The following is a 24,166-nucleotide window of genomic DNA, read 5'->3' on the forward strand; positions in this document are numbered from 1 at the left end:
CTATAAGACAATATATTTACTGACTATATTTTTATATTTATTATTTATCCGAATCAGTTCTGTGGAGATATTATCTTTTTATTTTAATATAATTATTCTGATTAATCAGGTAATATTATTTATTATTACTAGAAAATATTTGAATTTTTTATAGTTAACCGGGGTCATCTGCTACATATCCATGTGCTAGAGTTATATAGAATCAAAGATTCTTAGAATAAGATTCTTTAATATTAAGTGCTTTACTTTTCCTAAAGAATATATATTATAGTATAGATTCTTATAATATTTAAGTTTAATCTGCTGGTTCTTTGTGATAGAAATAATTTTGCAGAATCCTGTATATTTATATTACTGATATAATAATAGAAAGTTAACTGTAGTAAGAATTAATTCTATATCCTGAGTATATATAAAAAGTATATTTTTATTTTCTTATAAATATCCCACCATTTTATTATCTATTTTTTTTATAGGATCAGGTTAATCATGTTTATATATATTTTAAAGTCCTTTTATAAGAAAGTTATAGATAGAAGGCCGTATACAAGATCTGGTTAATAGAATATCTTGATTTTAATCTCATGGTGTTCATTATTTATAGATAAGATTAGGATTTAATAATTAGTTAATCTAGTAACATCAATTTCTCTGTCAGATATTCTATATTTATAGAAGTTAAAGATATCTAGATCATGGTAATAATTTAATAAAATATAATCAGGTATAATATATTAGAAACTGCCTATATTATAAATCTAATATAATAAGCAGTTAGTAGTACTCCTAACTACTATTCTAAAGAAGTTTAAAAAATATATATTTTTATTATCTAACCTTATTTTATACAGGGTAATATATTAAGCAGATATTTCTGTTATTTATTTTACAGATGTAGATTCTGCTGCTTTAAAGTTATTTTTTAAATTTAAATCTGACTTTCCTTCTTTATGTTAATTATTCCAAATCTTGAAGAACTAGATATCTAGAATATATGATTACTATAATCTTGGATATAAAATTATATTAATATATTAATACTTTATTTAGTTATAGTTAGAGTATTTACAGTAACTACAGATTTTATTAATATACTCAAGTATTATTTTTTTTATTTTAGTAGCGTGCTCTTTATAAGAAATATCTTTTATAAAATATATAGTCTTCTTCTATTTTTTTTTAGTGTTTTTTAGCTTTTATAACAAGCTTTAATCTTTTTATATAATAGCTGTTATTTCTATCCCACTGAATTTATTATACTATTTCCTCGTGTTCTGGTAGATAGTATAGAAATTATTATTATTATATATAATATCCGCGTTCTTTAGTATTTTATTCTTTATATAGATGATTCATACAGGTATGTTACTCTATATCTTCTGAAGAAATAAGAATATAGCTATAAAGACAGGTATTCTGTATTATAAGATCTTGGTAAAAGTATAGTTTACTTAAAAATTATTAATATATTTAACTGCTGTAATATACTCAGATCTCCTTGGTTTAATAAGATTATATATAATACTTTGGTAAAGTATAATACTATCTTCTAGAATAATTCTTTAGAATATTTTATATATATTATCTACCAGTTCTTTCGCGTCAGCAGAGTCTGTAAATAAATCTAGTATTTTATCTAATATATTCTAAGTTAATTATAATTATATAACTATTAAATAGATATACCAGGCCTTGTATTTTTCATGATTTTTAGCAGATTTAGCCAGATCCTTATTAATCAGGTCTAGTAGACTGATATTTTTAAGTATTTAATATACTTGAAAGTTTTATTTTATTTAATTTATATATTTTTCCAGTAAGATTAGCAGCCCTGGGATACCATCAGATATTTACTTAGAAAATTTATCTATCTATAAAATAATCTTGATAACTACTTCTTTCTCTAGAGAGAGATTTTTAAATAAGATTCTATATTTAACTTCGCGTGTTATACTGGCTGTTCAGTATGCTTAATATAAGTAAGTAAATAAATAAGTAAGATATGCTTCTTGGCATAAATATATAATTTTATTGGACCTGTTAGGCTTGCTAAGATCAGTATTCTATAGAATACCTTATCTAACAGTAATGGCTGGCTGTAATAAGACCTGAATAGCTTCACAGTATAAAGACCAGACTTATAACCTCTTGAGAAGTACTCTACAGAAACAGTAATAAAAATAATAATAAAACAAATAAACGGAAGCAAAAGAGTAAGTTAAATTAAGCTATCTAGGAGAGCAAAACAAAGCAACGTGAAGAGGTGCTTTGTGGGCGGTCCGAGCGCAGCACGTGACTAGCCTACATGAATGCCTTGACAGAGTATGCAAGTATTTGTGTTGTATAGACTTTCCTATATCATGTATCGCATGGCCCTGGACGCAAGTATTTGCCTGCCACAACTGGCAGCAGCCTGGCTGCTAGATTGATACCACCCGCTACTCGGCTGCTAGGGCTGACATCAACATGTCTGAGGAGATTAATCGATCAATCAATCAAGCTTCTTAACCGGACACCTAATCCTTGCGGGCTCTCCGAAGCGCTTTCCTGTCCAAGCATAGTAACTTAGATGCTACTGCCCATTTGCCCCCCGCTTCCTGCACCTGGATTGTAGCTTCAGCGCAGTCTGACTGCATTGAAACCCCTTGTGATAGGATAAACCGACAACTACTAGCTGTATAGCGTATCTTACACGAGGGATGGCGCAATGCGACGGTCTGATTATGGGAATATTCTTATCGAGGATTCCGGGCTGACACCACAACGGCAGCTCCAGATAGCACAGGTGTTGATATAGCCTACTCAGCCAACCCCCAGAAGCCTTGAGCATGTGCTTTCCTCTCCCAGTCTACATTGTGGTTCCTCCCGTAATACCTTCGACGCACTCAAACTATGTCTGATTCATTTATCGTTGAATGGGCGAGAGCCCAACAGCCCAAGGCCCCCAACATGAAGAATGCCTCTGTCTTTTACCGGAACCTGGAAGAAGAGCTCGACGTGCGTCGATCCCAGCATGGCTGTATCATGCTGCACACCAAGGAACAAACTTCCATGGTGGACTTTTCCTCTACCGATATCCTCGGGCTGAGCACCTCGGGCTCCGTCCGGAAAGGCTACCTGGACGAGCTCGCCAAGCACCCCGATTTCAAGCTGAGCAGTCACGGATCGCGTCTGACCGACGGAAACTCCAGATACCTGGAAGGCATCGAGCGTGAGTTGGCCGCATTTCACGGTGCCGAGTCTGGGTTGATTGTCAATACGGGGAGCCTGGGCAATGCCGCTATTTTCTCCGTCATTCCACGCCCCGGCGATGCCATTGTGTACGATGAGCTCATCCACGCCAGTATGCACGATGGCATGAAGGACAGCTTGGCCTTGTACCGCAAGACCTTCCGCCACAATAATGCCAAATCACTGTATAATGTACTAGTGGCTGTTCAAGAGTCGCAGCCCCAAATTCGCAACAGCATACAATCGGTCCTGGTGGCAGTTGAGTCAGTTTATAGCATGGACAGGGATATCTGCCCGCTTCAGAAGCTGATTAAAACAGCCAAGGAGGTGTTTCTGGAAGGCAACATTCAATTTATCATCAATAAAACGCATAGCACCGGGATAATCAGGCCCAACGGTACTGGGCTGGTTTATGCCCTGGGGCTGGAAAGCAAAGTAGCAATCTAACTGCATACATTTAGAAAGACGCTGGCTGCGACTGGAGGTAAGATATGATTGAAGTATTATTACTGAAAAAAATACTAACCTACTCTATAGCCGTGATTCTATACAATAATACCGTGCGCATGATGCTGATCAATTACGCCAGAAGCATTATATTTTCCGTAGCGCCATTCTTCCCCATGCTGGCCTCAATTCGCGCTACATACCAGCTCTTGCGCAGTGGCGAGGCCCAAGAGGTATAGTTTGCCTCCTCTTCTACTGAAAGCTTAAGCTGACATAGCACCAGGCCCAGAACCGCGTCCAGGAGATTGTGAAATTCTTTCTGGAGACTATAATCTCTGACCCGATCTGGAGCAAGGCCAGCAACACCGGGCTTCTCCGCCTTCCCATGTACGAAGATGCAGATATCCAGTCAGTCCTTATCCAGATCATCCAGCTGCGGACGCGCACCAAGCACAACTTTTATCTTGCATTTCACCTGCAACGGGCCGGGTTCTTAGTCTTCCCTATCTCGTATCCGGTGGTGCCTAAGGGAACGGAACACGTCCGGATCATCTTCCATGCGTCAAATATGGACACGGAGGTTAAGGTCCTGGTTACTGCAATTGCGGAATGGGCCCAGGAGATACTGGAGATTAAGAGCAGCGGGGACCGACAGAGGGTGCCAGCTGCGGCGCGACATGTGTATGCGTTGATTGCCCAGGCTAATCTGAATGGGAGCGAGTAGATGGGTTCAAATAATCGGAGAACTTTCGTGTAGAAAGAAAGTATTCAAGCCTTGATCTGGCGCTCCTGAAATTACCTCCAAACTCCATTATTATAGCCTGTTCACCGTATTTCGAGAGTAAGAGAAAGGGACAAAACAAGCCTTGCTAAATTGCTTATCTGGCTAAGAAATCTTGTCCCGGCTTGGGGTGAGGGCAGCAGTGGCACGACCCCCTCGTTATAAATTGATCGGTGCTGAGATCCTGACAAAGGATCCACTCCGAGGCCGACTCCGATGGATTCCTGCAGGCAACTCTCCTGACACGGGTATTTGAGTCGCAGTATGTCCGACTGGCGGTTGTCATCTTTGGGGTGATACGTTGCTTTCCTGAATCACAACCATGGATAATCCTGTGGACGAGAAGACGGCGTCGGAAGGACAATCTGCCATGGATGTGTCCTCCGAAGAGAAAGGATCGGCGGAACAGTCTACCCCCGAGACAAAATCCAAGAAGCCCCTCTCTTTCCATCTGGCCTTCCTGGGCCTGCTGTTCATGGTGTTCATCGTGTCGCTGGACACGACCACCCTGGCGGTGGCCATCCCCATCATCGCCCGCGATCTCGGAGGCACAACCCTGCAGTCCTTCTGGGCCAGCACCTGCTTTATGCTGGCCGTGTCCGTCGTGCAGCCCCTCTACTTGAGCGGCTCAGACGTACTCGGGCGCAAGATCCCGCTGTACACCGCATACTCTCTTTTCATCGTCGGCTCGCTCGTCTTCGCCCTGGCCCCGAACATGGCCACTGTTATTGTCGGCCGCACTATTCAAGGGCTCGGGGGCAGCGGCCTTGACGTGCTAAACGAGGTTATCACCGCTGACATGACCACTATGAAAGAGCGCCCCAAGTATCTCGGTCTGCTGGCTATCCCCATGGCTGGCGGCGCCCTGCTCGGCCCCATTATCGGCTCACTCTTCACTCAGTACGTTACCTGGCGCTGGATCGGCTGGATCAATCTGCCTCTCATCGGCGCGAGCTTCATTCTTACCTTCTTCTTCCTGCGCCTGCGCCCCGTCGAGGGCACATTCCTCCAGAAACTTGGTCTCCTGGACCTGCTCGGCATGGGCCTGTTCGTGGCTGGCTGCGCCACCTTCGTCCTCCCGCTCAGCTGGGCTGGGGCTCTCTACTCCTGGGGCTCCTGGCGGACTCTCCTCCCGCTGATCCTCGGTTTGGTCGTCCTGGCCCTCTTCGTCGTCTACGAGCGTGTTCCCGCGCAGCCCGTCCTGCCCTACCGGCTCTTCAAATCCGCCACCGCCATCACCACCTTTCTCGGTGGCTTCCTCCACGGCCTGGTCACCTATACCCTCAACACCTACCTCCCGCTCTTCTACCAAGCCGCCTTCTACGAAACTCCCCTGCACGCCTCCGTTACTCTGCTCCCCATGAATGTCATGTCCCTGTTCTTCAGCTGCGTCTCGCCAATCTCCGTCAGTTACCTCCGCAAATACCGCGTGAACATCTGGACGGGCTGGGTGTTCCTCACGGTCGGGACTGGACTCCTTCACATCATCACCCCCGCCTCATCCGTGCCCTTCCGTACGGGCCTCCCCATCGTGGTCTCCCTGGGAATCGGCGTTCTCTTTACTGTACTTGTTCTTCCGGTGCAAGCCAGCGTTGCCAGCGTCGACGACACGGGGTTTGCCGTCGGCTTATTGGTCTTTTTCCGATTACTGGGCGGGTTAGTCGGTCTTGCGATCGGGTCGACAGTGTTTAGCAGCGTTTTTGAAAAGTCGATTAAGGCGCTGGGAACCCTGCCTAGCACCCTGGCCGCGCTGGAGAATAGTCAAGCCGCGGTAGGGTTTATTCCTCAGTTGAGGGATCTGAGGGGACAGGTGGGGAAGGAGGTCTTGGACCAGGTGACAGGCGTGTATAGTCATTCGTTCCACGTTATTTGGATTGTGTTGATTGTCTTTGCGGGGGTGGGATTAGTGGCGTCATGTTTTACGAAGGAGGTGAGTATGGAGAAGGAGGAGCTGGGCAGGCAGCGGTTTGAGGAGTAATCTGTACAATTTCTGGTTACTATCGGGATACACATATCGCCTAGTTGAGGGAGTTGTTTGCGTGCTGCCCTAGTACTTGTTGCGGACAGGAAAAATCGGGGTAGGGTTGGAATGATGTGGATGCGCTGCTGATTGGGTTTAGCCTGGGCAAGAGGAATGTACTGGCCTAATAGATAACCAGATAGATGGCAATTGGTCAGATATAGGTACTTACTCCTACTAGTCAGCTCCTATTTCTGTTTTGAACTAGTCTAATGCATGGGCATCTCACTTGCATCTGGCCATCTCCACCCCCACCCCGACCCCGACCCCGACTCCGCAAGTTCGCGAGTCCGTCACCAAAAGTCTCCCCTCCCCTCCTCACTCCGACCTTTTCATCCCACACACGCACACCATGTCGCTACTGCGCTCTAACGGGGTGCTCAGTTCCTGCGAACCATGCCGTAAATCCAAGATCCGATGCGACCACGCCTCCCCTTGCGGCCGATGCCGGCGCAGACGCAAGCCGGCCCTGTGCGTGTACCAACCGGCCCCGATGTCCAAGCATCCGAACAGGATGGATCGCAGCTCCACCGACTCCATCTCGTGCGGAAGTGGCAGCAACATTACTACCAATACCAGTATCAGCAGTGCCTGGACGAGCCCGCTGCCTCCTCCCTCGCTAGTCACTCCGCCGTTGCCTCCGGGCCATCTCCGCGACGGCTACCTCGCCGATTGTAGTCACCGCAGCACCTCGACCCCCAGCACTGGCGTCTTCGGGCCCACCAGCTACCTGTCCGTGCTGCGCGACGACGTTGACGATGGCTCGTCCAGTATAGCCCTCTTTGCTAAATCCCTGCAGCAGAACACCAGCGCCATCATCGACGACAGCCAGATCCAGCTTGGCGCCGAGCTGCTCCTCATCCTGCTCGATGATTTTGCTTTATACGAACACATGGCCACGGCGCGGTTCGACCACTGCCAAGGCGATTTATTTCCCCCATCTGCCCTGCGTCTGATCCTGTCTTCCATCCGAACTATGCTGCACGAGGCCATTTCCGATCCCGCTAATCCGCTCCCTTCTCTACTTATCCTCTCCCGAAGCATTTTTACTGCCTCCTCCAAACCATTAATCGTAGACCCTGCCATTACCCCTACGGAATATTTTTCCTCTATGCCGAACCGCTGGGAGATTATAGGGCTAGTCTTTGCGGTGATTGGTTCCAGCGCGTGTCTCCTCCCGCAACACGATCTGGCTGCGTATTCCCCACCGAACCGTCCCCCACTTGACAAAGGGGGTCTTGCAGCTGTCTGTGTGTCCGCGAGTGAAATCTGTCTTCGTTTTTTCGACTACACCGGTGTCATTTCTGAACAGCTGTGTTGGGCGACGCTGGAACATGCTTCGCTTCTTACCCTGCTCTATGGGGATTACGGTACCCTACCCACCTTCCTCACTCTTCACACCTATTACCTAGTGTCCACTTAGCAAAATCCCTCTTTCCCTACTCTGCCCCCCACCAATGCTAACAAAGGAACAGACTACCGTCCCTACAAGACCCTCTCTGCACTCATAACCCTTCTCTTCACCCTGGGCTACCACCACCGCGATGCCACATCAAAACTCCCTTTCTTCCGCGCGGAACACCGCAAACGCCTCGTCGTCGCCGCCTACGCCATGGACAAAGGGCTCTCCACATTCTTAGGTCGTCCACCCCGCATGATCCGTCGGTATATTACCGTCGACCCGCCATTGGACATAGCCTTCGCAGATATCATAGCCTCGCCAGAAGTTCTCGACGCCACGATGACACGCCTGGATAATAATGGCTGGAACGCAGAGGGGGCGTATACACGGGGATCATACGCGAGGGCATGCTTCATGATGGGGGTTGTAAGAGAGGCAGTACTAGAGATTTCTCTGGGTTCGAATATCGGGGAAGGAGAGGGGTCAGGGTTGGAGGAGAAAATTATGTGAGATGCCTCCCCCAACCCCCTTCCCCAAAACTACCGTTCCCTTTATCATCTTCCAGTGATGCCTTGCAGAGAACGAATAAAACTAATGATGGGAAACTTAACAGAGAGATATCCACCCTCGCCGCAAAAAAGCGTCTTTCGCTCCCCTCATCGCTGTACCGTGTCAGCACGCCATCGGACTTCGACCGTTGCCCCGAAACTGCCAAAGTTTGCCTCTTCGTGCACATGGACTCACTTTATAATGAGTTCATTCTCCAGCGGATCTTAGTCCAGCGAACGGGCGCCAGCACAGAGAAATTGATTGCTGTCGCGCACGAGCTGCTGGACAATTTGTTGTTGTTGGTTGCCAACCGCGCTGTCGGTGGGGGGGATGGAAATTCTGTTGTTTGGATTGTATGTTCCCCTTCCTCTTCCTCTTCTCCCTCATTAATCGAAGAACTTAGATCTCCTCACTCGGCCTACCCCCCGCCGGTGTCCTGGCTGTTGAACTGCTGCATCGATCTCAGAACCCCAATTCTAGTTTCCAGTCAGCAGGGGAGTTTTGTCGCTCGGAAATCATCCAAAACCTGAGCCGCTTTGCTGCAGATCTTGAGTATGTGGTGTCCAGGCAGGCGGGGAACTATGATGTTTGCCAGCAGGCGAAGTCCGTGATTAGGCATATCCTTAATCGGGTTTTGGGGGGAAGAGTGCCAGTTGTGGAGGCGGGGGAGGTGGTGGAGGGTGAAAATGGTAGTGGAAACAACAGGCGAGATGCGCTAGGGGAAGGGACTGGGCCCGGATTTGGGGCACGAGATTGGATATCATGGGATTTTAATGCCTGGATGGATGAGGATTCGGATTTGGTCAGGTGGTTAAATAGTTTCGAGTAGTTGATATCTTATGTGTTTGGGTCAAACGAAGGAAATGAAGAAAGATCATTTATTATCTATACATGACCAGTTGAGATGTAGTAACCGATAAAATTCATTACTACAGGTATAATTTATATAATGGCTTCAAGCTTAACCCACTTTTATGGCAATTTACATGTACGAGGGATGATGTTAGAAAATAACCATCAGTCTCAATGGGCATGCATGTGGAACTTTGTCCTTGGTGGAAGTGCATACGAAATGTTGGGACCTTTAACATATATTGATTGGACCACGCGGGATATTAACTCCTTGCAACGGCACTTGCCGCTAATCATGTTTGTTCACAGATATCTTCCAAATATTCACTCTTCACACTCCTACCATTCCTGGCCTCTTCGCACGTTGTTATTATCCCCGCTAAAATTGTCCTCAAACGCGTCATGTTAAATCTCTGTTCACCGTGACATTTAGTTTTTCTTCAAAAATTATTGCTTCACCCAAATGGCTACCAGCGTTCCTAACCATCGCATAATTGAGAACAAAATTTGTGCTGAGGCTGCCTTTCTTGTCATTATATCGAGAGCGGTTTTGTTCGAAATCACCCTGCGAGCCTCTGAATTCTTCGGCACCTCTCTAGAAGTGCAGGTCAATGGGTGGCTGAAGAAAGTTAACGGAAGTGAAAAAGCCACGGATTTCGAAGAAGACTCAAACGACGGTGAAAATCTCGAAGAATTATGGGACTGGTTGGTCGTCCCATGCGCACAATACATTCGACGCAATGCTCCAGAAATACAAGGACCTATTAGCCTACAAAGCTTTACCTTTCCTCGAGCTCACGCACTACAGTTGATGCCAATTGATGCATTAATCACAGCAGTTCCCACTGTTAATAGACGCTTTTCCAAATCCACTCTTCCCACGATAAGCGCGTCAATTTCAGGCCTTCCTCCTAGTGTCCCCAAAGTCAGCGCAGCCGATGTGTTCATTGACCAGGGCCCAGATAGCGAATTCGATCATACCTGTGACATACCGCGACATGTCCAGGTAGCAGAATGTGGCCTACTTTTCAAACCTGCCAACAATATCAGTGCTTTCATTTATGAAGTATCAGCGCTCAGCCGTGTTTCAGAACTCGTCCTGTCAATCAATGTGTCGAAGCTTTATGCTATCGTGCTATCTGATAATGGGAAGATAATCCTGGGCATCCTGATTGATTGGCTTCCATTCGGGTCGCGAAATCTCTGGAGCAATGAATTCATTCAAATGAAGGAATATCATGCTAAGTGGAAAAGGCAGATACTGGATACCGTGAAGATCCTTCATACCCACGATATCATATGGGGCGATGTGCACCCGGGAAATATTGTCATAGACTACGATTTGAATGCCTGGGTCGTCGATTTTGATGGTGGGTACCGGTCGGAGTTTATCGACGGGAAATCAGCAGGCACGAAACAGGGCGATTTAGTGGGCATTCGTAATGTCTTTTGCAACTGGCTACCGCGATGGTACCTGGAATCTCAGTCGAATTTGGAGTGCGATGCAGATTGAATGTGGTAGGATATGTCGGACACTTCCACTTATACGAGCCCGACTAGAACTTTCAAAGACAACTCGGTAGGATTATGCTAGGAGTCATTAATCACCTGTCTGAAGCATGAATGCCATGAAGAAAATAATGGAATATTGAATCGATTACGAGGTATATCTGATAATCCTTAAGCTTTTGATATGTGATCAACCATAGTGAGCACCCTCAGCATTCCGAGCTACTGGAATAGTCCGAGTCAGTAAAACCGAATGCCATAAGGAATCGAGTGCTATTGCTGGAAGGACTGCTGTATGGCTAGCATTCGACAGCCTTTGCAGCGTGCGAGCTGGCCACCATGTGAGGTTGACATAGAGGTCGATGGGTGCTCGAGGGAATATCCAATGTTACACAATCCGTCCGACCGAAGGATCAAGTGGGACAATCAGCACAGCACCTCTATAACTCGTTCGTGAGGGGCAAGTATGCGTTGTGTCAGGATCAGTGCATCGGTGTCGCCGATTCATCCAGTTTTTACGAGCTACATTGGAAGACTTGCGTGGCTTATAATGCATAAAAAAGGACTTCTCATTCTTGACAGTAACGGGCTCCATGAGGCCCGGCGAAGTGCTTCACTTTTACGGAAAGTATTCCATGTACTATTGGACTCATAAACCAAATGTAAGCGCAAGGTTCTGTACGGAAACCTTCTTATGGCCAATCGGCTAAACCTTGCAGGTTTCTCATACCCCAGACCTCCAGGTATCTCTGGACCGTAGTCTAACTTGTTCTGAATACAGCTGTAACTCTTTCAATTACATACTAATTCAAGTTTCGCCAAAATTTGATCCCAGTCACGCATTGGCCATCGCCTGAAATCGCTTTCTTGCATGATGAGCAGCCGGGATGTTCAACTGATTCAACCTATATCTTCCAGTTCACAAGTGATAGAATATATACCCATAGATGAATCGGTTGATCCAATCAGCCATGGCGGCATCTTTGGCTAATATGCTCCGGATTTTGCGTACTTCCTTAATTGTCTCATGCCGAAGTTGCCGTAGAGCCTCCAGCGCGGTACAATTATGTACCTTGGCGTAGCTTTGGACAAATCCGGGAGAGTCCTCCTGCTTTATCTCCTCCTTGTAGAAGGATAGGAGGTCATTGACGTATCCCAAGAACAGCATGATACTTGGGACAGCCGAGACATATTTTGGCAAGTCCCGATCTTCAGGGTGGATATCTTCTGAAAAGCAAAAGAAGGCAAAGTGTTCAGCGACCCCTGTCTTTGCCCTGAAGAAAACCAGATAATCCGATGCATCACCCGACAGTTGGACGGAATCTTGGTTTTGTTCAATTGCCGCTGAAGCGATGAACTCCATGGTGCCTTTGATGATCATATCGCCCCCAAACGCACCAAACACCCGCGGCTGGTCTCCCAAAAACTTGGTGAATCCACGAAGCATTTCGTGTCTATGGGACTGTCCAAGAACCAGCTGAGATCCATAACATTCCAGATCAGGTAGGATGTTGCCCGTAATGTCATCAATCGCGATAACATATGTAGCATATAAAGCAATGGCTTCGAGCGCTTCGGGAGATGTATATGGATAAGAACAGCTGGATATCTTGGTCGCCGTAGAAATGCACGATTCAATCTCTGTTATAAACTTGCGCGAAATACCATATGACTCCAGGCGACTCTCAACACGAGACTTCAGGCCCACATCAAATATCATGTCCGGGGGTTGGAAAGAAATGTCTTGCAGGAAACCGTTGACAACGTCTTCGTAATCTCTTTTGGAGATGTTGCTTCCGGGAGATATCTTCTGGAAAACAGCGACGTTGTCTTGTGTGACTGCCTTCCAGAGAGCGGCAGTAGGGACCACAAGGATGAATATAAGGAGGGGCCAGAATAGGAAGTATATCCCATTTAACCAGAGGCTCTGGTAAGGCCTCTGGATGAAAAGAAACGCATTTGTGACGGAGTCCTGTCCTTGAAATCAGTCATTACACTCACAGCATGCTGAACGGACTTCCTTTACTTACCATTGTTCCGATAAGTCAATGATGTGCTGTTAATCATACAGGTATTGCGCAAGCCACCACTACTGAAGAATGTACGGGATAATTCACCCCCATCATATACTTTTTGATGTGGTCTTGGAAATACGAGAAACTCCGATCACACGAAAATACAATCACTCGATCGGATTTCAGATTTTAGCCTTGCGCGATTTTTGGCATTGCCCGTCATGGGCGTCTGATCGAAATATGAGTCAGTGCTGATACTGTGCAGACGCAGCTGAAGGTGTCCCCTGAAGCACTAAAACCTTAGACTCTATACATAATCTCACAATCGCCGAGCTTTGTGGCATAATCCCCGATATCTCGGGCGTCGATGTGTGATTATACCCAACTGGTGCTGGTACATAATTAGTGTAAGATTGAATTAAGAGTGGATCACCAATGACAAGTCGACAAAAAGTACCCAGGGTGAATTTACAGAATGTAAGGCATTTTACTGGTGAAATTTAGCGCGACGGGATTGTGCCATCCCGTTCCCCTCACCAGTAACGTCTTAGACTGGTATTTATCCGGTGTGATCTGCATTGATGCATCTGAGTGGCGATCGGATCCCAACTGCAATTATCTTACTTCTACGGTTGATGGGCGTATCATCAGATAGGCACTCAAGTGGAGAATTCGGTGGGCCAAGAAAATAGTCCCTGAGTAATTCTTCCTTCCTGTCTTTGCGCCGCCCATTCATGAGGCCTGACTTGCTGGGAAGCAGAACAAGTGCCAGTATAGCCACTGGGTTGGTGGGATATCAAAATGGAACAGGTTTAGCTGCCGGAAGAAGGCATCCAGTCAACATTAAGATTAATGGCTAGTCAGTCCTAGGTATATGCACAAACGGACTTCTCCGATAGTCAGCTCCCACTGTAGGTAGTGCTTTGACTCAGGCTTCGTTCGTGTGTGACGACATAGATTACTTCTTTCATAATTATCACGTCCATGCATTATCACACAGCCTTACTGTACCATCACGTCCATGTATTCTCCGAAAACTTGCTTTCAGGCTTGCTTCCCAAGCGACGCAGACGTTCAACTCAGCCCACCAATGTAGCACCCGTCCAAGGGGGAAGTAAGATAATATATATACGGCCAGTCAATTGCCGGAATATTCTCCAGAATCCGGCTCAAGAGCATTAGTGGTTTTCATTATATCATTCAACATGACTTCTACTCCATACATGCTTCAGCCAGTATCAAACATCTGCTCGGCTATACTAGACAAGCAATTCCGTCATTCTGTTTTTATTTAGACCCTTGTTCTTTGCATTTTGATCGGGTACAAACTATTCATTAAGATAGGCAATTCCCACCTACCTGCTGGACCAAGTCCTCTACCGATAATTGGCAATGTTCATCAGATGTTGACTCAGCGCCCCATCGAAGTGGTTCACAAATGGCACCAAAAGTATGGCACCATGGTGGCCTTCCGCTATGGCCAACAATTGGCCATCAGCATTGGCTCCTTTGACATCGCACAAGAATTGCTAACCAAGCGAGGTGCTATTTACAGTTCACGTCCTCAATTTGCTATCGCGACCCGCATGACCCGCGGAGTCAACTCGGCTATCATGCCGTACGGCAAGGAATGGCAGAACCAGCACCGTATCATGAGCTCGTTGCTAGACTCTACTGCTGTCAGTCGATATTATCTTCTAGAAAACATGGAAAGCAAGCAGGCAATTTGCGAACTCCTGGGTAGCCACGACTTTGGGGCATTCATATGCCGCTATGCTGGTAGTATCGTTATGACACTTGGGTACGGAATCCGACTGGAAACAACAGACAACGATATTCCCGCCCAACTCCTCGCTGTCAACAACCATCCCTTCGATGCCATCGGCAATAGCTATTACCGCGTGGTTGAGCTGTTCCCAGTTCTTGACAAGCTACCAGAATGCTAGCACCTTGGAAGAGGTTCTCGGACAACGTGGAACGAGAAACCACCAAGTTCCACATGAAACATTTTGAGATCGGCAAGTCAGCGTCTACGTGGAACTGGGTTCAGAATGCCCTGAAAACCAAGGCGGGGTCGCAGATCGCGTCCACAGAACTTGCCTATGTGATAGGGACGCTTCAAAAAGCCGGCTTCGAAGTTATTCTTACCGTTCTACGCCTGATTATCAAAGCCATCGTGCTGTACCCGCAGTGCTTAAAGGAGGCCCAGCGAGAGCTAGATCGAGTTGCTGGATCCGACCGGCTCCCTTCTTCTGAAGATATCCCTCAATTGCGATACGTCAACGCTATCCTGAATGAGGCTATGCGCTGGCAGCCGCCGACTCCATTTGCAATTCCACATGCAACTACGCAGGACGACGAATACATGGGATACCAGATACCAAGGGGTACAGTGATTATTCCCAACATCTGGTCATGTCTTTCGATCCGGAGGTTTTCCCTGATCCGCATAAATTCAAACCAGAGCGGTGGATCGAGAACCCAGACCTTGAACACAGCCCGTTCGGCTTCGGTCGAAGGATTTGTCCTGGCAGGCATCTGGGCTGGAACAGCGTTTTCATTCTCATGGCACGGCTCATGTGGGCGTACAATATAACTCACTCGTACAAAGATGGAAAGAGAATTGAAATCGACCCGTGGGATATCAAATTGACGTTTACAGCAGCATCTAAGCCGTTCAAGGCCTCATTTGAAGTTCGAGAACCGAAGAAGCAAGAGATCATAGAGAGGGAGTGGGAGAATGCGACTAAGGATCCTGTTCAAATCATGGAAGAAATTGGGCGAAAGACTGAGGTAAGAGGTTAGTGAAGCTTGGGCAAAAGAGATCGGCTAGGCTGAGAAGTCAAGCGGTTCGTTGTATTGTGTTTCCTCGAGGGACAGTCACCGACCATTTCTTCTGTAATTGTAAAATTTGATATTGCCAATGCACTGAAGGTGGCAAGGCTGTGTATGACAATTAGGTCAAAACTACAATCGGAACTACAACATATGTTCCGCTACAAAGTAATGCCTTCTCTACTATGTTTGCGAGACAACCTTTTTGATTCGAAAATAGTAAAGAAAAAGAATGCAAAAAACATACAACAGAAGGGATTCGCTGGTGGTCACCCACCCAACTACTAACCTCCCGGCGTGTGGCTTAAGTATGGCTGAGCGGACGGGAAGCCCTGTTTTCCACACCCTGTGGTCGTATGTATCAGACTTACAAGGTCTAGGGTATATATGCGCATCCTTTCTACATGAATTGATTATACTACGAATTCCATGATTGGAAAACTACTCTGCCCTATAATTAAATATCCAGATCCACCTTACACCTCGCACAGTAATCAATATTGCTGGCCAAGATCAAAACCAAATAACACGAATATGTCAATTGGTAACTTCCTTTAGTGGAAATAATCTACCCTATATGATGTCTTTATTGTGTCGTATTTAGGTCAATATGAGTGCAGCGCAACAATTGATTTCATCCTTTGTGTGGTATCGATTTGTCTCCGAAGCCGGTAGTTGACAGGAGTCATTCGCCTGAAAATTCAAACCATTTGATAAGAAGGCAGTTTATCGAACATGCCTAAAAGCCACAAAGGGCTAAAATTACTTGTTCCAGCTCCTTACCTGGATTGGTATCCCCGCAATAAGCCAGATATCCATCGCCCACCTTTGCTCCCACCACTGCAGCTTGTGTCTGGTCGACAGGTTCAGGCCGCGTCCGCTCTGTCATAGCACCTTTGACAGGAATGTAAATCTTCTCCTTGGGGCGAGCATTTTTAATGAAAACTGCCTCCATGCTGTATAGTGTAGGAAGCGAGATAGCCTCTGTTCCGGCTGGAAGGGTGCACTCAGGATTGAATTCAAATTTGGTTCGTTCTTCATCCCCTATAATCCACGGCAAACCTATTCTCACTCGGAAAAGGCTCCTGAAGCGGTCCTTGGTCACGAAACCGGGGAAACAGAAGCCAAAAATGGCCAAACCTCCTCTGCGCATGTAATCCTCTAGCTCCTCAACGACGAGTCGGTTGACGGGTATAGTTACACCTTCATCAGCGACGATGACGACTTTGGGGTTGGCTTCCAGGCCACGCAATGCCTCGTCAATGGGAAGTCCATAGTTACTCTCATATTCACTGATAGTATTCATAAGAAACTTACATCTGCTTAGATCTGGGCTCATATATATCGTAAGTTACCTTGCTAACACTGGCCATAGATGACATTCTAGACTGAATTCACTATTCGTCAATTGGGTGTAATGTTATCCGAATAGACTTCACCAAACGATGCTAAGCCAAGCCCATTATGCTAATGAATAACTAGGACCGGACAGACGACAAGTTGTAGAGTCGTCACCCCTACCCAGCAAAGAACCGCGGAGCCGAGGCAAACCCCGACGCGGCATTGGACAATAAAGAGATGAAGTGGTTTTTGAACCTGAGTTCTCAGCTTCTGGATATACCATTTCCTCTAAGAATCTACCAGTATACAGATTCACTGGTACATTCCATCTTCAAATTATCTATTACTAATTGCACATAAGCAGTACCATCTTGCATACTTCCTCCTCAACGCTCTCGTTTCCGCAATAAATTAAATATCCTTTGCCTTGCTTCCTTCCAACCACCGCGGCTTGACCCTGTTCCTTGGGTCTTACCGTGGAACTTTCCAGCGGAACAACAACTATTCGCTCGATAGGTGAAGCGTTCTTGATAAGATATGCCTCCATATTATAGGGGCAGTTAGGAACTGGTCCGGCTGGGACAATGCAGTTTCCATTGAATTTACAAATGGTCTTGCAGCGGTCGTCATATTCCCAGGGTGTGCCAAATTTCCGACCAAAGAGATTGTTGAATTCATCTCCAGAAATAGAGCTGGCAAAGTCCAGCGCGAATGTTACTGATCCACCATCCTCAAGATAGGCTTTTAGCCTTTTCGCTATGTCTTGGTTCTCCGGCTCGCTTATGCCCCCGTCTGTCACAATGATTTTCTTCGGGCTGTGATTCGCTAAATATGTGCGGGCAAGTGAGGCTGTTGGTTACCGTACTAAGTTGTATCGCCTACTCAATTCCCCAATGAGCGACTCGTAATCGTCATCGAGGGTTTCCCTGTATGCCAGACACAGGAGGGCGATGTCTTCACGACCGTTGGACTCCATGATGGTCACGAAGAAAATTACAAAGTGGCACGTGGAATAGATTGTGATTAAGTATTCAATTATTTGAGAGGAATGCAGCAAGGCATTTGAATCTGTGAGCAGAATTAGGTAAATCTTTGACACATTTATATGCGCCGTGGAGCTAATACAGCCTCTGGAGGTAATATAGCAAACAACTCCCAGACAGAGAATCCACCGATACTATTGTCCCTGTGCGCCAAAGATCCGCAGTGTCAGTAATAAAATGGCTCTTGATGGCCCTGTCTTTGACAGTCAACCTTTGTTGGGGTTGTGGTATGCGGCAATGCAGCAGTTGCTTTGTATGGATTGCCCGGGACTTAACCCCAACGGGGACCTCGCTTTGATCCCTTGTCCTTCCCAGTTGTTTCACTGAACAATGAATATGTGTTGAAGAATTTGCCCGACTTATCTAGCTCGTTAAATCAACCTTTGATTAACGGTTCGTTCTGCAAGGATATGTACAACGGTACGCAGTCCCCTGGTATTCGCAGTTACATGCTGGAGCACTACCTATAAGTTGCGAGCACTAAATTCTGCAGCTGGGTATATTATTGACTACAAGAGATACGGAAGATAAGTGGTAAGGTCATCGATATTGAAAATATAATTTCTCATATAACGAAGAGATTATGTTAGTTATTACTCCTGATCCCTAATTATCAGCCTACTGAGTACTACTACCTCTGGTGCACGCACCTCGAAGGCATGTTTGGAGGGCACGGGTATACTATTCACTGCCCCATGCAAGACCAGCAATGAGCGCATTATTGATAATTTTGAACGAATAACAAGTCTTCACAAGTGCTTTAGTCACTGAATCGTATTATAATAGTTCAGTCTTCGGGTTCGTTTCCACTTTACATTAAATTGTATGCTTTCCATTTTCCTTTAGGGAACTCGCTTCGGGTAGGATTTGCCTTACAGAGATGTTTTTAGTGTAGTGCGCTGCGCTGTTATAAGCACAAAGGAGAAGTACGGGGCTTACTGCAGATTTAAATTCCGTTCTAGCTGGCGATTAGGCGTGCCATCCGTTTTCTAGGTTGGTTGACCGCGGTCAGGCGTCCAATGCTCATTTGTGCGGGTGCAGACGTCATCCCGGAACTGATCATTTGCTGGCTCCCTTATATTCACGACTTTTCCATTTACCCCTGCTTCAATGTCTATAAATACTAGGATCGAAACCAAACGCCAAAAAGTATGAAAATCCTCATTGTGGGCGCAGGTCTTGGCGGCCTCGCGGCTGCGTACTGCTTTGCCAAGGACGGCCACCACGTCCAGGGAAGTAGACCACCCTTGAAGTTGTATTCCATCTAATGATAAACCTATGCAGGTCTTTGAGAGGCGAGAGAAATTGTCGCCAAAGGGGAGTGGACTGCTGATCCGTCCTGGCGCGTCTCGCACTCTTCAATCTTGGGGCCTTGGAGACGCCATTGAACAAGTCGCGGACACCTGTCTCCCGATCCTCATCCGAGACCTGAAGACCGGAAAGGACAAGATACGCGCTTTGCCAGCATCCCTCACCAAATATCCAGATTGGGGCATTCATCGGCCGATTTTACAGGATATTCTCTACCAACATGCCGTGCACGCTGGGGCCGAGATTTTCTTCAACAGTTCCGTAGAAGACTTCTCAGATGAACCCGGCGTAAGTCCAAGCTTACAATTAAAAGGAGGGGAAACAATAGCTGGCGATCTCATTCTCATTGCTGACGGGATTCAATCACACCTGCGTACTAAAGTTTTATTTGACGTTTCCGCGGGCTGGTCGGTAAACCCGCAAGTCAGCGATTCGGTCTACTATGGCGTAACAGTGCCACAGAAAGAGCTAGAATCGGATAGTGACGCCAGTTTATTGCTACAGGAGTTCGATACATGTGTTTGGGCAGGCGATGAACGTTTTGTCATTGGTCGGAAGCCCAGAAAAATGGAATTCTGGAGCGGCTTGTTCGGCCTCAAACATGATGATGGCCATGCCAGCATGTGGAGCGAGGTATGCGTCTAGTCTTATGCAACCAATCCATTATGATACGCTGAAAACCACCAAGGATGGAGATATCGCATTTGTGAGGCAGCGTTTTGAGGGGATATGCCCTCCACTTTCTGCAGTTCTCAAATTGGCGGCTAAGTGCGACAGGTGGAAGATTGCCCAAATGCCAAATCTTCCCCGCTGGACGAGTAGGACTGGCAGAACCATCCTATTGGGTGACTCAGCCCATGCAATGGAGCCCAATGCAGCACAGGTTAGCCTAACGTGGAGACTTTCAGGAATAACTGGAAATACCCACCACTAGAGTCATACGCTAATTCTCTCTCGACAGGGCTTATCGCAGATTATCGAGGATATTGGGATATTGCACATATTGCTTTTGTCACTTCCTTACCTGAGTGTCTCAGTGATAAGTAGATTCTGGGAAGATATTCGAAAGCCTCGTGTTGAACGCATCAAATCCTTTGCTGCTTGGAACACGCAAAGGTTTCTCGGGCACAAAGATCACGCGGCCTCGCATCAGAGATATGCTGATACCGACTGGGAGTCCATCAAAGATATCGAACCAGATCCTGCCGCAGATTTCAGAAGCCCTGCGTTTTTCAAGTGGGCCCACGACTATGATGTCGTTGAACATGTGAGTCTGTGTCCCTTCGGCTCGAGTGCATTCCTTGGCCGTAAATAGAAGAAGAGAAAATAGAGATAATCAGTTATATAGAACCGCTAACAAGAGAACAGACTAGAAAGTACTTGGTGAAAGTCAACACACCAAGCTCGCGATTGTAATGGTTTCATATAACATATGCTATGTGATGATGGTTATCAAACTATGAAACTTCATGGCTTAGTCCAGTTGACTTCCATTTGTTGCACACCCCACCTCATCCAAAAAAAATTGTGATAGATCCTGTTATTCGGGAAAAGTATGGTTTGTGATCAATCAGAATTAGGAGAAAGCTGACTTTGACTTTAATGATAATTCACTTAGCCATACTCTTCATTACTATGTATATGAATATCTGTATCATGGTTGAACCATACCTAGCAATAAATATTGCTCGAAATAGAAGATGTTTAAAAGAACACCAAAGTGTCCACCCAATTTCAAAGAATTATTCAGCAATTTAGCTGTAATCAGCTGCTGAGATAGTTATTTTAGTGTTGATTCCACAAGTCCTCATAATCTTGCTGTATTGCGTTTGAACTTTCTGAGTGACTTTGAAATGGTTTCCATACCATCGTTCTATTGAGCAACAATAAGAAAAAGCAGACAACTAGATAGAGCGTTTCTTCCGACTTCTAGGCCCCTGTTTTTGGCCAATCAGCCTTGCTACGGTGGAATTGTTACTTGAATGGGATGAACGCACACGGTTCGTGAAAGATTTACATTCATTTTTGGGACTAACATCAATCGTCCCTACGGCATCATGTGGGTGTATTTAAACAAATATGAGAAACAGACGTGAAAATCAAGGAACCTTACGTGCCTTCAAGGAACGACTTTCAACTACAGCAGATACGTAATTTCTGTTATAATTCTATCTGCTGGTTCGGTCACTCTGGCTTAAGAGCAGGGCCGACTCATTTCGAAGCCAGTAATCTCACATTGAGAGCAGCCAACACCACAAACACAATGGGAAAAAAAGCACCACCCCAAAAAGTCCACCACGCTCGAGCGTCCCTCCTGTCAAACCACAGCTGCTTCAGTGTGGTGGGCTGCTGGTTGTCCAGGTATGTTTTGAGGCGACGCAATCGAGGACCAAAGTACTCATAGTCTATGAAAGCCTCGTTTGAATGGAAATCGTTTTGAAAGATAGACATTATGATAAACGTAATGTCCTCTGGATAGTACGGAGCGAGGGCATGAATCTGCCGCATGGAGCTGGTTGTGAACTTGTGTTGATTGAAGAAGCTAGTATCCTTAATACTAGCAAAAGGGTTGGCGACGTTATAAGCGGCTTGAATGCTGGGGGGAAGCGAGCAGCGATGGAAGTTCTCCAGGATACGGGTTGTTGATGGCTTGGCCAGATCGACATCAAACGACTTGCTAGTGCCCTGTTCCATACCTGACCGATGGGAACTCGGATCGATCTTCCTTCCCAGCCAAGTGATCTCGTTTGACTTGGTCGCTTCTTGCAGCAGTCGCAGTGCCGGTCGGGATGATGGTCTAAAAAGAAGGGCGTACGTCCGAGATAGTTCAAGGTGCAAGGGCTCAATATAATCTCTTTTCACGAGATCTCGGCAATTGTAGAAGAATGTGGGATGAGCAAAGATCCTGAGCGCATTGCGGCCCGTGAATATCTTGAGATGATCATCCAGATTATCTGTCCATTCAATTCTCAAGCCACCAAAGTCCTGCAGGTACTGAACCGTGAGTGTGTCGGGGGAGAAAGTCGGACCAGGGAACTCTTCAAGTGGAAGCTCCTTAGAATCCTCAATGCCCTTCATAGAGCTTCTATGACATTTTTCCATGTCAAATATCTTATGGATTGGCTCCCTTTGATATCTGGTATAGAAGGTGAGACAAAGCGCATCTCGAACTTCAAGGAACCGCGACGTAAAGTCCAACGAACCCAGGCAGTCGTAAATGAGATGGAACTGGTATCGCAAAACATCAGGATTATCAGCATTAGGCTGAGATAGAATACGCCGAGCATAACAGCGATGCAGCAGTTCCTGCAAAGTTGTGTCATTCGCACTCCAGTATTTGTCGTGGTGCACTCTTCGACCCACTTCAATGAGAACCTGGAGGGTTTGGTCGGCGCCGAAGTAGCGACAATCCACACAGGCTCCGTTGCGGCATTCCAGACCATCGTTTCGTCGGGCTTCCAAACGAGCCAGTATCAGCAGTAGGCGGGGTAGGCGTGAATATTCGAACGCCGCGCGTGATGGCTCCAGAGGACAACCAAATTGCTTACGCCGATATGCTTCAACGGCGAAGAGTGCTACCAGAAGGTCGTCACGGTGTTTGGATAGGATATCTGCAGTAAAAAGGATATCCTCATTTTTATGCCATCCCAGAGAGTGATATATCTGGGGATATAGGTCAAAGGCCCACTGGTAAGCATTGTCAGTGGTTTCTATGTCAGCTGGAGGGGACGGCAAATCCTTCCAGAAGGCTGCAACGAGTTAGTATTGCTTCGAATTCACTATTTCTTCGAGATTCACCTAGTATTGAAGGGTGTTGTGGGGCAATACATACCTGTGTATTTCTCCCTATACGAGTCATTCTTTTCATCGATCTCCTCTTGTGACATGAGCTCCACAGGGTTCTCCTCTGGAATATGCGTTGGCCGCCCGGCTGCAATCTCCTCGCTCAGCGCCTTCAGGACAGGGTCACTGTCCTTAGCGTTCTTTGATTTCACTTGAGATTCTCGTCGCTCCCTTTCCTGGTGAAGCAATCTCACTAGGCTCTGTATCGATGCTGTCAAGTTCTGCATGGCAGCCAGGGTACTCTGATCCGAAGTGGTGGAGTGATCTTGTTCTGGCCTGGATTCATCCATGGTTGCTGATGGTGGTGATGGCAGTGGTGGTGAAGAAGACGATATGGAAACAGATATGTATGACTGGCGAAAGAAGGGGCAGATACAGGATATTTATGTGCCACAGAGATGGGAGGCCAGACGTAGCTGCCTATCGACGAGGGAGAAGGTGGGACGGAGATTGACTTGGTGGTTACTGTAGCCTCGCGGGAAGTTACCTCCTACTGTCAGCGCTGAAAGCTAATCTTAGAGTGAGAGAAGCTTATTGTAACACATGGCAGGGATCGTTGAAAACATCAAATTGTTATCAGGGAGATGCCCAAAAAAAGAAAGAAAAAGAAACATAACTATGGCATAAGCCAGACGAAAACAAGATAGGTCGTGCCCGGGTTCGAACCGGGGTTGTCGGAACTCTGGAAACAACAAAGTCCTCAAAATCCGAAGGGATGACCACTACCCCACACAACCACATGTTGCCCGATTTTTGCCGGAACAACCTATCCATGGCTAGAACTGTGAAATGCGCAATGTTTTGTATCCACACGTTCCTGGGACATGCTTCAGACTAAATTGATATTAGTTTTGTTTCCTATAAGGATGGGTATGAAGGCTAGATGACTGACACCGACCGTACCGTGAAGCTATTCGTGCCAGTATACTGCCCCTTTTACTGGGTATCTTTCTTTATGCACGACTTACATGACAAGAGACATTATGC

The 24,166-nt window shown here is 46.2% G+C and overlaps 8 protein-coding genes and 1 non-coding gene across 9 annotated transcripts; 5 read left to right on the plus strand and 4 right to left on the minus strand.

Annotated features, from left to right (window-relative positions):
• Positions 1–2,892: 2,892 nt before the first annotated feature.
• On the plus strand, positions 2,893–4,495 carry BO87DRAFT_441544 (aminotransferase class I/II-fold pyridoxal phosphate-dependent enzyme; the record flags this gene model as incomplete). Its single annotated transcript, XM_025628011.1, has 4 exons — positions 2,893–3,666; positions 3,697–3,715; positions 3,769–3,911; positions 3,962–4,495. 4 exons carry the CDS (start codon positions 2,893–2,895, stop codon positions 4,400–4,402), a joined length of 1,377 nt encoding a protein of 458 aa, XP_025477508.1. The 3' UTR covers positions 4,403–4,495.
• Positions 4,496–4,781: 286 nt separating this feature from the next.
• Positions 4,782–9,259, plus strand: BO87DRAFT_363982 (MFS transporter/GAL4/fungal specific transcription factor domain-containing protein; the record flags this gene model as incomplete). The annotated part of the gene is made up of 6 exons (XM_025621720.1): positions 4,782–6,424; positions 6,623–6,632; positions 6,688–7,849; positions 7,955–8,387; positions 8,495–8,783; positions 8,834–9,259. The coding sequence occupies 6 exons, from the start codon at positions 4,782–4,784 to the stop codon at positions 9,257–9,259; spliced, it is 3,963 nt and encodes a 1,320-aa protein (XP_025477509.1).
• Positions 9,260–9,745: 486 nt separating this feature from the next.
• BO87DRAFT_388854 (uncharacterized protein) lies at positions 9,746–10,795 on the plus strand (the record flags this gene model as incomplete). The annotated part of the gene is made up of 1 exon (XM_025624876.1): positions 9,746–10,795. The coding sequence occupies one exon, from the start codon at positions 9,746–9,748 to the stop codon at positions 10,793–10,795; it is 1,050 nt and encodes a 349-aa protein (XP_025477510.1).
• A 745-nt stretch (positions 10,796–11,540) lies between these two features.
• On the minus strand, positions 11,541–12,860 carry BO87DRAFT_339695 (terpenoid synthase). The gene is made up of 2 exons (XM_025620633.1): positions 12,822–12,860; positions 11,541–12,763 (listed from the first exon to the last, which is right to left on the minus strand). Exons 1-2 carry the CDS (start codon positions 12,822–12,824, stop codon positions 11,711–11,713), a joined length of 1,056 nt encoding a protein of 351 aa, XP_025477511.1. The 5' UTR covers positions 12,825–12,860; the 3' UTR covers positions 11,541–11,710.
• Positions 12,861–14,011: 1,151 nt separating this feature from the next.
• BO87DRAFT_408611 (cytochrome P450) lies at positions 14,012–15,611 on the plus strand (the record flags this gene model as incomplete). Its single annotated transcript, XM_025626169.1, has 4 exons — positions 14,012–14,089; positions 14,147–14,725; positions 14,764–15,198; positions 15,240–15,611. 4 exons carry the CDS (start codon positions 14,012–14,014, stop codon positions 15,609–15,611), a joined length of 1,464 nt encoding a protein of 487 aa, XP_025477512.1.
• A 1,717-nt stretch (positions 15,612–17,328) lies between these two features.
• BO87DRAFT_399104 (uncharacterized protein) lies at positions 17,329–17,958 on the minus strand (the record flags this gene model as incomplete). Its single annotated transcript, XM_025625407.1, has 2 exons — positions 17,329–17,831; positions 17,865–17,958. The coding sequence occupies 2 exons, from the start codon at positions 17,956–17,958 to the stop codon at positions 17,329–17,331; spliced, it is 597 nt and encodes a 198-aa protein (XP_025477513.1).
• A 1,203-nt stretch (positions 17,959–19,161) lies between these two features.
• On the plus strand, positions 19,162–20,877 carry BO87DRAFT_339697 (FAD-dependent oxidoreductase). The gene is made up of 5 exons (XM_025620634.1): positions 19,162–19,257; positions 19,310–19,969; positions 20,025–20,219; positions 20,298–20,603; positions 20,705–20,877. The coding sequence occupies exons 1-5, from the start codon at positions 19,177–19,179 to the stop codon at positions 20,750–20,752; spliced, it is 1,290 nt and encodes a 429-aa protein (XP_025477514.1). The 5' UTR covers positions 19,162–19,176; the 3' UTR covers positions 20,753–20,877.
• A 670-nt stretch (positions 20,878–21,547) lies between these two features.
• On the minus strand, positions 21,548–23,469 carry BO87DRAFT_363992 (uncharacterized protein; the record flags this gene model as incomplete). Its single annotated transcript, XM_025621721.1, has 2 exons — positions 21,548–23,085; positions 23,169–23,469. 2 exons carry the CDS (start codon positions 23,467–23,469, stop codon positions 21,548–21,550), a joined length of 1,839 nt encoding a protein of 612 aa, XP_025477515.1.
• Positions 23,470–23,824: 355 nt separating this feature from the next.
• Positions 23,825–23,916, minus strand: BO87DRAFT_t186. The gene has a single exon. It is a non-coding gene; the product is annotated as a tRNA-Gln (tRNA).
• Between the last annotated feature and the right edge of the window lie 250 nt (positions 23,917–24,166).

This window comes from Aspergillus neoniger (assembly GCF_003184625.1).
Source record: "Aspergillus neoniger CBS 115656 unplaced genomic scaffold BO87scaffold_26, whole genome shotgun sequence".
NCBI classification, from domain to species: domain Eukaryota; kingdom Fungi; phylum Ascomycota; class Eurotiomycetes; order Eurotiales; family Aspergillaceae; genus Aspergillus; species Aspergillus neoniger.

Bases quoted from the DNA above. Each gene is read 5' to 3' on its own strand.
- BO87DRAFT_339697 (XM_025620634.1), top strand. From the start codon at position 19,177: ATGAAAATCCTCATTGTGGGCGCAGGTCTTGGCGGCCTCGCGGCTGCG. The intron at 19,258-19,309 runs GGAAGTAGACCA...AAACCTATGCAG, and splicing joins AGGACGGCCACCACGTCCAG to GTCTTTGAGAGGCGAGAGAA. The intron at 20,604-20,704 runs GTGAGTCTGTGT...ACAAGAGAACAG, and splicing joins ACTATGATGTCGTTGAACAT to ACTAGAAAGTACTTGGTGAA.